This window comes from Podarcis erhardii (assembly GCF_964252035.2).
Source record: "Podarcis erhardii genome assembly, chromosome: 8".
In the NCBI taxonomy this organism is placed as follows: domain Eukaryota; kingdom Metazoa; phylum Chordata; class Lepidosauria; order Squamata; family Lacertidae; genus Podarcis; species Podarcis erhardii.
Window position 1 is genome coordinate 85666473 of NC_138499.1, and position 13117 is coordinate 85679589.

At 40.3% G+C, this 13117-nt stretch overlaps 1 protein-coding gene across 3 annotated transcripts in view; it reads left to right on the forward strand.

Annotated features, from left to right (window-relative positions):
* DGKH (diacylglycerol kinase eta) overlaps positions 1–10377 on the forward strand; it is a 99584-nt gene extending 89207 nt beyond the window's left edge. For 2 of the 3 annotated variants that reach the window (XM_081872635.1, XM_081872634.1), the window contains 2 exons: positions 1317–1447; positions 7779–10377. In XM_081872635.1, coding sequence (XP_081728761.1) covers positions 1317–1447; positions 7779–7868 — 221 coding nt within the window. In that variant the 3' untranslated portion in view covers positions 7869–10377. The remainder of the gene's footprint in view (positions 1–1316; positions 1448–7778) is intronic. The other variant, XM_081872636.1, reaches the window with a different exon arrangement.
* The last annotated feature ends 2740 nt before the right edge of the window (positions 10378–13117 follow it).

Consider the following 13117-nt stretch of genomic DNA (forward strand, 5'->3'; position numbering starts at 1 on the left):
AGCTAGCCCTTAAAATCTAATATAGCCATACCTTGGTGGTCAAACACCCTGGAACTCAGACGTTTTGGCTCCTGAATGCTGCAAACCTGTAAGTGGCTGTTCTGGTTTGCGAACGTTCTTTTGGAACCTGAACGTCTGATGGGGCTTCCGCGGCTTTTGGTTGGTTGCAGGAGCTTCCTGCAGCCAATCAGAAGCTGCAATTTGGTTTTTGAACGTTTTGGAAGTCAAACAGACTTCCGAAACGGATACCCTTCGACTTCCAAGGTACGACTGTATTAGTTTTCAAACGGTGTCCCAGGAAATCCTTGGGATTCATCCTCATTTCAGCAATGGCCAGCAAGCTTCCCTTCTCCTCTTGTCCTGATCCTCCTCTGTACTGTACAGTTGCAGGCAAGTGTTTGGTGTGTTCTGGGGTGCGCTCTCAGTTTATGCCAGAAAGCAGTGTGCTTCGGAAGCCTGGCCCAGTGTGTTTTTTGAGTTTAAACAAGCTTTTCAAACCTCTTCTCCCATTGTTACAGAACGTGTACATTGTACCCCTTCACTATTGATTATAGAGATCTCAGACTAGAGTCCTTTAGCAGAGAATATTTTTGAAAATGCTAAAAAAAGAAGAAGAATAGCGAGCCCAGAATTCTTAATAAATGTAAGAGGCTTCACTGAAATTATTGGTTGGCTGTTGCTTACACTTCAGAGGCATTGTGTGTCACATCCAGCTTCTGAAACGCGATAGCACTGCGTAAAACACATGAAAATTGAAACAATGGCTTATGTACTCATTCTTCTTTATTAAATTCCTTTCTCAATTTAATGTGGGCAACTAGCCTTGGAGAACAATGTTGACAGAACTTTTAAATGTGCTCTTTTGCCTGATATGGCTAATAGATAATTTTCTGAATTAAGGGCTGTAGTTGTTTATGTTTTAATGAGTACTGATTTTTCCCTATTAACATGGAAGCCAATAAATCATCATTTGTGTGCAGCAGAACATGCACAGACCTTGTAGTACATCTTCTAATATGGTTACAAGTTAATTAGTTGGTGTTCAGGAAGCTTGGTAGCTTTGATGCTGAAGCTGAAAGCATGGCTGCAATGCAGAATGCCCTGTCTTTTTTTATTTATTTATTTAACATACATTCACAGGTTTTCTTTAACTGCATGGAAAAAACGAAGCTGCCAATTTTTTCAAGACTATATTTGACTTTTGCTATCACTGCCGTGTTCTAGTCTGTTTTTCACCCTCTGTGGCCTAACCTTTGCTTGTGATGCGAGAGTTGAGCATGTAGAAATTAAGGGGGTTTTGCTCTTAACTTTGGTAGTTCAAAAATGGGGCACAGATGAAGTTGCTGCTTGGCTGGATCTGCTCAGTTTGGGAGAGTACAAAGAAATCTTCATCAGCCATGACATCCGAGGCTCTGAGCTTTTACATCTGGAAAGGCGAGATCTGAAGGTATTTTCTATGTGCTACTTTTCTGCTTGTGATCATTTTTCTTTGATAGAAAATAATTAAAAACTTTCCTCTGTCCCTATTCCAGCTGCGTGCTTGTAGCTTGGCTTTTAGTGTGCAAACTTGCAAAACAAGAAACCAACCAACCAAACCCAAACTAACATATTGTCAGTTAGGCCAGGCTCTCATCTTCTTATTAATAGGAATATTGGGAATTTGCTTCTTTTAATGATTTATACAGAGTAATGGTGGAACCGGGCTTTGAGAAATCGCTAAATGTATTGGCTGTATGAAAATAACTACATTAACATTAAAAGGGCTTATGTTGGAGATAATTTGTAAACCATCAACTGGCCGTTATCAAGATACATGTGGTGCAAGATTTTAAAATACACCCATCCCTCACTCTGGGTCATAATCCCTTTCTATTTGAGGCATTCTGGGGTAACCTAAGTAGGTGTTCTGCATTTTGTATCTGTCACTGCTGCTAGTCAGACCAGCTTTGTGGATAAGTTCTTTTAAAAAAAAAATTATTAGATTTTCCACAGTGACAACACAAACCACAAAGCAAAATGATACACAAAAACAGAAAAAGAAAAAAGAAAAAAGGGAACAATGAACAGATAAACAATAACAACAAACTTAATTCTTCACAAATCTAACCTTTTAAACATCTTGGTTGACTTCCTCCCTTCTGAGTTTCCTTGTAATTAAAAGTAACAGCTTTCCAATATCATTATTAAACTAAAACAATTTCCAATTATAGTCCATCTTATTCACTTTTCTTAGCATTCTAAATCCCATTTATTTAATTATAACTTAGTTTAATCCTAGGCCTATTTGTTTCTTTCAAGTAATTTCTAATTTTTTATATTACAATATTTATTCAAATAGTCCTTAAATTTCCTCCAGTCCTCTTGAAACTCCTCTTCTTTCTGGTGGCGGTGTGGGTAAGTTCTTTCTGCTCCAAACAGAATTGTCCGCAGAAGCAGCCCACCAGGTGAGGTGAAAACACTGTGTGAGCCTCCTAGCCGGTAGATTGCTGTGGCTTGCTAGAAGGGAGAGGGGCAAGGCTGTGGGGAACATACCACTGGGAGTGCTGGATTGCCTCCACGGATTTGTTTGACCACCTCTGTCTCCCCACCCCACCCCACCCCGCCTCCCCCTTCTCCCTGTCCCTCCCTCTGTTCAACAGTGTCCCACCTGCGAGCCACTTCTGTGTGTACATTTCCAGGAGATTTTCTCCACTCCTCCACCACCATCACGCCTGTTCTACGTCTGTCTTTCATTTTAGGCTATCATCATTGATGCTTGGGGCAACAAAGAAATCTTAATAGTGAGTAGAGAGGCCAGGAGTTGTCTGTGAATGTAATTCAGCTTATTCCTGACATCTCCTGAACAGGAGGGAAATTGTCTTAGGCATAATGTTTAGTTTCTGTTTTTAATTATCAGTTAACTCAATTGTGTTCATAGTTCTAGATTCCAGTCCTGTCTGGAATGTCTAACACTAGCTATATGAGGAACCGTACAGTGGTGCCTCGCAAGACAAAAATAAACCGTTCCGCGAGTCTCTTCGTCTAGCGGTTTTTTCGTCTTGCAAAGCATCCCTATTAGCGGCTTAGCGGCTTAGAAAAAGGGGGGAAAGGGGGAAAACTCGCAAGACGTTTTCGTCTTGCAAAGCAAGCCCATAGGGAAATTCGTCTTGCGAAGCGCCTCGAAAAACGGAAAACCCTTTCGTCTAGCGGGTTTTTCGTCTTGCGAGGCATTCGTCTTGTGGGGCACCACTGTATTATGGAAACTTGTGTCCTGACACAGCTGGCTTCCTCTTGGCACTTTTCTAGCCTTTAGCAGGTTTCTGTAGCACCACCTCAGTTTCCTGGGCATCAGAGAAGCTGTTATCCCTAGTTCCAGGTGTTTCTCTGGTATGCCTCTCTTCATTTTGCATCTGCGTGTGTTAAAATTTCATTAATCTTTTTCCTGGAGACGGTGAATGGAGGTATATCGCTTTCTCAAATTAACAGCATCTTAGGGAACGTATGGACAAATGCCTTAACTGATTGAGTGTTAAATGCAACAGGTTCTGCAGAAGAATTTTACAGCTGCAATTTGCAAGTTTGCAATGAGCCCAAATTGCCTTAGTTTACATGCATTTATACAAACAAGGAAGGTGATTCACGGGAATCGCAATGTAGTATGAATTGGCTCTGTTGAAATTTGTAGTGAAATATTCAGACTTATCTGAAAATTTATAATCCTCTCTCTCATAAAATATGACAAGGCAGCCTATAACATATAAAATGCAACAAAAACAGTCTATTAATATCTATAAAGCTATAAAATCTATAATCTATAATTAAAAGCATCAGTAAAATGTCAGTAAATACTGGTTGTTTTAAAGAAAAAAACATATCGTGAAGACCTGCCTGAACTATACCATTTTCAGAAGACATCAGAAAGGAGGCAGGGACTGTTGCTGTTGAACGTCTATAGGCAGGGAGTTCCACAGGAAAGGGAAGGGCTTGCCACCCTAAAGGCTCAATTCCTAGGGGAGGCCATCCAAACTTCAGAGGCCTAGGAGAAATGAAAAAGAAGATACAACTCTTGATACCACTAATAATTGGTTAATTGAATCATATTTCTTTCCTATTGGTTATGAACATATCTAGAATTACTTCTGATTATCGTGTCATTTTCTAATTTCACTATTTTAGTGGAAATGCCTAGTTTCTCTTAAGAAACTAATACTCATTTGTTATGTACAAGAAAGGTAATATACATGTGTATTTTTATGTAATAAATCTTGCCATTAGAGAGTAGCTGAGACATTTCCCTCTGTTTGTAAGCTGTCCAGTTTTTAACTAGTTATGAAAAGTATTCCCCCTCATTATATTTAGGTTAAAGGGACCCCTGACCATTAGGTCCAGTCATGACCGACTCTGGGGTTGCGGCGCTCCTCTCTCTTTATTGGCCAAGGGAGCTGGCGTACAGCTTCCAGGTCATGTGGCCAGCATGACTAAGCCGCTTCTGGCGAACCAGAGCAGTGCACGGAAATGCCGTTTATCTTCCCGCAGGGGCGGTACCTATTTATCTACTTGCACTTTGACGTGCTTTCAAACTGCTAGGTTGGCAGGAGCTGGGACCGAACAACGGGAGCTCAACCCATCACGGGGATTCAAACCGCTGACCTTCTGATCGGCAAGCCCCAGGCTCTGTGGTTTAACCCACAGCGCCACCCACGTCCATATTTTGGTTACCGTACTTCTAAAGTTAATGGACTGCTTTGCATGACATGGTAAGCCATATGTCTGTGTGGGATCCCGGAGACGGGGTTGGCAGGAGCACAAAGAAATCTTGAGAACAGGCTCCAAGGGGAGGGGACCAATAGAACAGGGTCACTAGGACTGAGTCTTGGAAGAAGAAGAAGAGGAAGAGTTTGGATTTAATATCCTGCTTTATCACTACCCTAAGGAGTCTCAAAGTGGCTAACATTCTCCTTTCCCTTCCTCCCCCACAACAAACACTCTGTGAGTTGAGTGGGGCTGAGAGACTTCAGAGATGTGTGACTAGCCCAAGGTCACCCAGCAGCCGCATGTGGAGGAGCGGGGAAGCGAACCTAGTTCACCAGATTACGAGACTACCGCTCTTAACCACTACACCATATGCTTCAGGCTGTTACAGGTCTTCTTTGTTCCAAAATACATGTTCAAGAAAATGGCATGGCACAGTCATCCCTGAACTGTATACCACTGCCATTCAAGTTGGGGTGAACATAGAGGATAATTCAGTAATGGGAAGTAGCCTCAATTGCAAGGGAGATTTTTTGTGCAAGGCTTCTCTGTGAGAGACTCGCTTTTCCTGTGTTGGGTAGGAGGTTAATGAGAAGAAGCATTCAAGTACTGTATACAGTGGTACCTCGCAAGACGAATGCCTCGTAAGACGAAAAACTCGCAAAACGAAAGAGTTTTTCGTTTTTTGAGTTGCTTCGCAAGACGAATTTCCCTATGGGCTTGCTTCGCAAGACGAAAACGTCTTGGAAGTTTGTTTCCTTTGTCTTGCAAGTTTGTTTCCTTTTTCTTAAAACCGTGCATTCACTTCGAGGAGCAACTCATCGCACGCGGTGTGGTAGCCTTTTTTGAGGTTTTTGAAGACTTTGGTGATTTTTGAAGCTTTTCCAAAGTCCGTGCTTCGCAAGACGAAAAAATCGCAAGACGAAAAAACTCGCGGAACGAATTAATTTCGTCTTGCGAGGCACCACTGTATATGATTGTTTCCTTTTTTCCATCCCACAAACCTAGTTCAATTTGTTACACTATTTTTATGGAAAAGATCCCATCTGCAATTTCTGAAAAGGCCAAAATTGTGTATGGTCAAAACACATTAGGTGAAATTTGGAGGCATTGCCAACAATAATTTCCTGGACACCTGCCCCCTTTCTACCCCTGTTATTTTATTTTATTTTATTTTATTTTATTTTATTTTATTTTATTTTATTTTATTTTATTTTATTTTATTTTATTTTATTTTATTTTATTTTATTTTATTTTATTTTATTTCAAGATGTGTAACGCAGAATGCAGACAGGTTAAATGCATGCAAGTGGTGGGCATACTGTATAAATTTCATTGTCTGTTGCTGATCGTTACAAAATATTTGATTAGGGGGATTATTCGGAGCACTTCCTTAAAAAAGATCCACCTTGGAAGTTGAGTTGAAGGAACTAATTTCTGGAGTAATCTTATTGCAGTTTCTGTGTTAATCAGGCAAGATTTTGGGTAGACATTTTGTAATGACGACTTCTCAGAAGAAAGCTTTTCTCCATATCCTCTGCTCACCAGCTGTATCCCTTGTTAGGATACTCGTTTAATCCCAGCAGCTTCGTGACAATCTCTGTGTAATGAAAAAGTGACACTTATCATTCTGAAACGTGGGCTTTCCAGCTTGGGTGTTCACAGCGCAATAAACACATCAAAGTCTCTGTGCTTTTCCCACACATAGAGGAAAACCTATTGTTCTCTGAAGGGACCTTGTCATTTCTGCCAGTCAAGAGATTCATTCCACCAGATATTAAAAGAGAGGGACCTAAACTGGGCTTTTTTTGGGGGGGGGACATACACATAATAGAAGACAATTCTGAGGTGTCTTGGGCAGAAAAATCTGTTGTGGGTCATAACATTTAGGATACAGTGGAGGTAGAACGTAGGAATCTGCCTTGTACTATCAGACCATTCATCCATCTTGCTCACTGTTGTCTAAATGGACTGCCCCACCTGGAGGTGGGAGGGGGGTCTGAGCCTCTGTACAAAGCATGCTCTCTAATGCTGAGATGCAACTCTTCCCCCAGAGGTTAACATTTTCTGGATATATCGAGAAACCTCCTGTTTAAATGTCCCATGAGTTTATTAGATAGTTTTTGCATTATTGTTGCAGGTAAGTAACGGTATCTAAATCTATTCGGAATAAATTACAAAAATTGTCTTTACATCTTAATACAGTGGTACCTCAGGTTACATGCGCTTCAGGTTACAGACTCCGCTAACCCAGAAATAGTGCTTCAGGTTAAGAACTTTGCTTCAGGATAAGAACAGAAATCGTGCTCCGCTGGCACAGCAGCAGTGGGAGGCCCCATTAGCTAAAGTGGTCTTCCAGTTAAGAACAGTTTCAGGTTAAGTACGGACCTCCGGAACCAATTAAGTACTTAACCCGAGGTACCACTGTATTTAGAAATACACCTTGTTCAGGAAATTACATTAGTAGTAGTAGTTGTAGTAGTAGTACAGTGGTACCTTGGTTTACAAACTTAATCCGTTCCAGAAGTCCGTTCTTAAACCAAAGCGTTTTTAAACCAAGGCATGCTTTCCCATAGCAACGGGGGACTCGATTTACAAATGGAACACACTCAACAGGAAGCGAAACATGTTCTGCTTCCAAGGCAAAGTTCACAAACCAAAACACCTACTTCTGGGTTTGCAGTGTTCTTAATCCAAGTTATTCATAAACTAAGCTGTTCTTAAACCACTGTATTCATATTACTAGTATCATCACTATTATTTGCATGGCTGCGGTAATTGTTTTAAAGAACTCTGCCATGTGTCACCAGTCATGGGAACTGGTGCTTCTTACATGATTAGCACAGTAGCAATGGTTGGGGGGATTTTTTTTTATTATGGGTTCCTTGCTCTCTCCCTGTGCTTTTGACTAGAGGTAGGATCATTCCTGGAAACCTGCCCCCTTTGCTGGCCATCTGAACCGGTCCTCATTAATAAAGGTTAAAAGATCATTGGGTGCCCGTGTGCAAACTCTTGTGACTGACCTTTCCACTCTCCTTGTCTTTTAGGACCTGGGGATCACGAAAGTGGGTCATATGAAGCGAATTCTTCAGGGAATTAAAGAACTCGACCGGACCTTGCCTTTGACAGAAGTATAGTTCTATGGCTGGCCTCCGAAGAAGAAAGGCTGTTTATGCAAAGCCGTGGAGGTGCATTGCCTTCTCTGTAGGTTTCTGCACGGATGTGTGAGTGTTAGTATGTGGCATGCGAGTGATTGTGTTGGGGGCATTGCTTGAAAAAAGAGCCTAAGGGGAGTCCTTGGAAGGTTTTGTGGACCTAACGTTGCTGCGAAGTACATTGCGAAGAGCAGCTCTTAAAAAGTCAGTTTTTGACCGAAATCTGGGCTGGGTATCTTATGCGTTATCTAGCAAAGGGCAATCAAGATCGGATGGGTTTCCTTACATACATGGGATTTCTGAGTACTGCAACAAATAACTTAATGCCGTGAGAGCATTAGGTTTGAAAAATTCCTGAGGCTTGGAAACACTTGCCAATGTGTTGGAGGGACTGATTCCCAGTGGGTTTTTCAGGCAATGCTGATAACCTCGGCAACCTCCCTCCTCTTCTGTCTCTGACCAAGAAATCAGGCTGGAACCACCAGGCTGTATATCGTGAGTGCAAACTGTAATGCCTGGTTTGCCTTCCTGAACTGTCTTTTTTTGTTGCATGTCACACCTGACACTTTACAGACTTGAACAACTTTTATATCGGTTTGGAATAAGGTTTAATTTATTACTATTCTGTGTCTTGTGTTGGTTGAAGGCTTTTTTCTGACGTCGTTCGTACCCTAAACGTGCTGTGAACATCTCTGCTATTCTCCAGCATGAGATGTATATTAAATATAATGGAGAGTTTATGTCCTCTGGCTGCAAGTAACTTAATAGTATTTTTAAAAGGCTGGTACCTCACAATATTATGAGTTTACTCCCAAGAAACAGAATTATCTGAATATTTTCTTATCGGCTATAAAATATGCAATGTTTATCTCTTACAGCCTCTCTTAAGGCAACTGCTAGCTTACTTTGAGTATTTAAACTTCAAAGCATGGCAGTATTGTGACTCAGAGCAAGGTGGATGTTTGCTAATTCAGTGGTAGCAACCTGATTATGTTCACAGAACTAAAATTACTTCATATTGAAGGCACACTTGGACCAATTATTTGAATATCAGGGCTTGATTATGTGTTTTTTAATGGAATCAGTAAAAATTACAGAGCATATCAAATATTCAGTTTATCAACACAAGCGATGTCTTTCCTGTAAATATTAAGCAAATACTTCTTTTAGTACAGAAATTATCCTCTTTAGAAATACTTAATTCCTGGGATATGCGTGAAGCCTGTTTATCGGTGTATTTGTTAAAGTGGACTAGTAAAATGGATTAAGAATTGTCTGTCTTAAAAATTCTAATCCCTTTATTAAAATAATATAAAATGTATTTCTATTTGTCTCTCAGCTGAGGCAGAGCTCTTTCAGGTGTATGCTTAAGCTTTTCACGTTAAAAATAACCAGTGTCAAGTACTAGGTCCTAAATTGACTGGTGTGATATAATTAAAGATTGTCCAGCAATGAAGAACATAAAGACAGTACCTAATAGAGGACAAAATATCTATTCTGATACATGTCATGATTTCCCCTTCTGCTTAAGTGGCAGTGAGCAACAATGGGGAATCCTGAGCGATACTACAATTGAATGTGATCCATCATAGCTTCTGAAAGAAATTTGATCAGCTCAGATAGCAACTATTGCTCATCAGAATTATGGTAGCATCTTATCACTCCAAATAAGTTGGACTTTCTACCAAGCTTAGGTGGAGCTCCACAACAACAGCGTTCAGCATCCAGTTTTCAAAATGATGTTGTGCTTTTGTGCTAACAGTGTATGGACAAATTCTTTGTTGCATATACTTTTAAAAGGAGAAGTACTTGAAGCATCCTTTTATATTAGGATGAAACTTGTTATTTCATCATTGTTGTGAAATTTTAGCTATTTTTTTAAATAAACCGTATAGCTCAAAAGTACAGACACTAACAATTTTCTAGTTTTACGGTGGTCAACGTAAGATTCACCATTAATGTTATTTACTGAATTACGATAACTTACAGCAGGAATTTGTTTACTTTTCCAATGATAGCACTGGTTCTCTCAAACTTTGTCTTACCTGCCCACAAAGGCATGTAAGGGATTAAATGTGAACTCTTAACATAGATGCCCTTGAAGAGAGCCAGCCTATTTGGCAGAGATCCACAACTCTGACATTACTACATCTTTTTATAGTTTCACTGATTTCTTTATTTTAGACTCTTAAAAGACGACAACATTTTCAGCAGGTGATTACAATTACAATGGTAGATTTCTAACACGGAAATTTTTCTAGGCTTTTTATATTGGCTCTGCTCCAAAGATCTCTGTGGGAACTTTGATGTCCACACAGACTAACACATGAAAAACTTTCTTTATTCACTTTAACTTTGGGAAGCAGCGTCAGTGTCATGTGATGGATACAGAGGGAGAGCAATCTTTGCTAATTAAGTGAATTGAATACCATCTGAATAGGAAGGAAGTCTGTAAAGCCTAGATGAAAATTACCATATTTTTTGCACCATAACACGCACTTTTTTCCTCCTAGAAAGTAAGGGGAAATGTTTGTGCGTGTTATGGAGGGAATGCCTACGGGTGGCATGCCTACGGATTTTCCTCCTCTAAAAACTATGTGCGTGTTATGGTCAGGTGCGTGTTATAGAGCAAAAAATATGGTATATAAAACTATCACATACCAAAGATGAAATCTTGTGAAACAGGATGACTATCACCAATACTAAATATTTCCCTTAAGGATGTAGAGTTAGGAGGACATTGTAGACACATGCATAGTAAAAGAGAGTTATGGAAATATGGTTTGCAAAGTGACATGATTGATGTATTGATGAAGCAGAAACTGATGTGCATTGTTTCCTCAATATCTGTACCAATTGTCAGATAGTGTATTGCTGCCTATAAGGACATTCTGACTTAGAACTAATCTGTTGTAACAGTATTTGCTCAAAATGTTGCATCTGTTGCCTTTAAAATGTACAAAGCCTTCTTTTGATTCTGAACAAAAGTGAAACGCAAATTTTCAACAGTATCTGAAAGGGTTACATAGAAACACCACATAGAAAGGAAAGCTTTAGTTATGATCAATCTGGTCATGACAATTTGGTTATATAACCCCCATGCCTTCTGGATGGAACATCAATATACAATTTTAGGGAAGCAAAGAATGCATGGGCATTGAATACAGAAAGGCATTTAAAAAATAAATTTAAAAAAATGAATGTTCAGCACAGTATTTGAAATAGAATGTCCCCATTGTTTGCAGTTTGACACTTTATTTTAAAATTCTCACAAAGCATGGTTTCCCCACATTCCATGGATTCATTCCACTGTTGCCAGCAGATAGCTGAATCTTTTATATACTTTTTGCTTTTCAACTGGAAATAAATATCAAGCCGCTTCATGAAAGCTGCACTAAATCCTCACCCTATGTACATTCTCTCTTCTTAGATATCTAGATAAAAAATTGTTTGGGTATGGCTGTTGCCTTCTATTTTGTCCAAGAGGCAGGTGGTCAGTTTAACATTTAACATATCCCTTTAATGTATTGGTGAATGATAAAATGCAGATTTATTCTTTCATTTAAACCATACCTTGAAAACAAGACAAAATAAAAAAATTCCTTCCAGTAGCACCTTAAAGACCAACTAAGTTAGTTCTTGGTATGAGCTTTCGTGTGCATGCACACTTCTTCAGATACACAGTGCACACGAAAGCTCATACCAAGAACTAACTTAGTTGGTCTTTAAGGTGCTACTGGAAGGAATTTTTTTATTTTGTTTTGACTATGGCAGACCAACACGGCTACCTATCTGTAATTGAAAACAAGAGTTTATATTGTATGTCATAGGAGATAAAAAGTTAGAATTAATATTGATTTCAGTTGTTAATATTTATAGTTGCACTGTGAAGGTCCATCACTCTTTATAGCTGTATATGCATCATTTTTATATAGGCAAAAGATGGTTGACAGGTCTGTCAACTAGCTACGTCAAAACGCTTGTGTGTGTTTCTGTGCATTCAGACTTTATGGAATACATGGTTGGGGCAAATGGCTAAGATAGAACAATATATTAAAATTGCAACCAATGAATTGCCAGAAATGACAAGCAGGGTCTGGTCATGGTGTGTCCATTGGTTCAGAGCTGCCCTCCTGACACTGCTACTTACTTGGATGGGATTGATGTGGGGCAGCAGTGAGGTTGGGGCAAGGTGGGTTCTTTCCTGGTGCACCTATGAGGCCACAATGTTTCTGTTGCCCAGTTAGGCAAACAGGACTTGCGCCACTGTTGGCACGGCAGATCCAGGGCCCCACTTCACTGCTGGAGGGTTCTGTTGATGTTTGGCAACCCGGCCATTGCGGCACTTGTAGATTCCATTGATTTCATGTGCTGAAATTAAATAGGTATAGTGCATCATCAGGGACGCGGGTGGCACTGTGGTCGAAATCACTGAGCCTAGGGCTTGCTGATCAGAAGGTCGGCGGTTCGAATCCCCGCGACGGGGTGAGCTCCGTTGTTTGGTCCCTGCTCCTGCCAACCTAGCAGTTCCAAAGCACGTCAAAGTGCAAGTAGATCAATAGGTACCGCTCCGGCGGGAAGGTAAACGGCGTTTCAGTGCGCTGCTCTGGTTCGGCAGAAGCAGCTTAGTCATGCTGGCCACATGACCCGGAAGCTGTCTGCAGACAAACGCCGGCTCCCTTGGCCTATAGAGCGAGATGAGCATGCAACCCCAGAGTCATCCGCAACTGGACCTAACGGTCAGGGGTACCTTTTAGTGCATCAGCACTAGTCTATTGTATTAACACTTGTACAATAAGCACTTTGTATACTGAGATTTGATACTAGAGATATTTGTTATGGCATTGAGACCAAGAAAGATCCGTGCTCTTAAAGACTAAAAGAATGATATTTTTTTACAGACATGTATCCTTGATAAAGAGCCCATTTTATCTTTGGTTGCGTTTTGAGTGTGTTAAGAACTTAATAGTTAGTTAGTTGGTGGAAACAATGCATTACATGTGGAAACAATGCATTACCATGAAAGTAAAAAAAACCAACAGCTTCTGGATTATAGCACCACTAAGAAATGGAACCCAATCTTAGGCTATGTATGCAGAAAGGTTTGGGCTTCATTTTCAGGGCTCCCCTTAAATTATGTGAGAGAAATCGTGTCCTCTTCACAGAGGTTGCGGTGAGATCACTAAGACCGACCTCACTATTTGTGTGGGTGGGAGCGATTGGATAGCCAC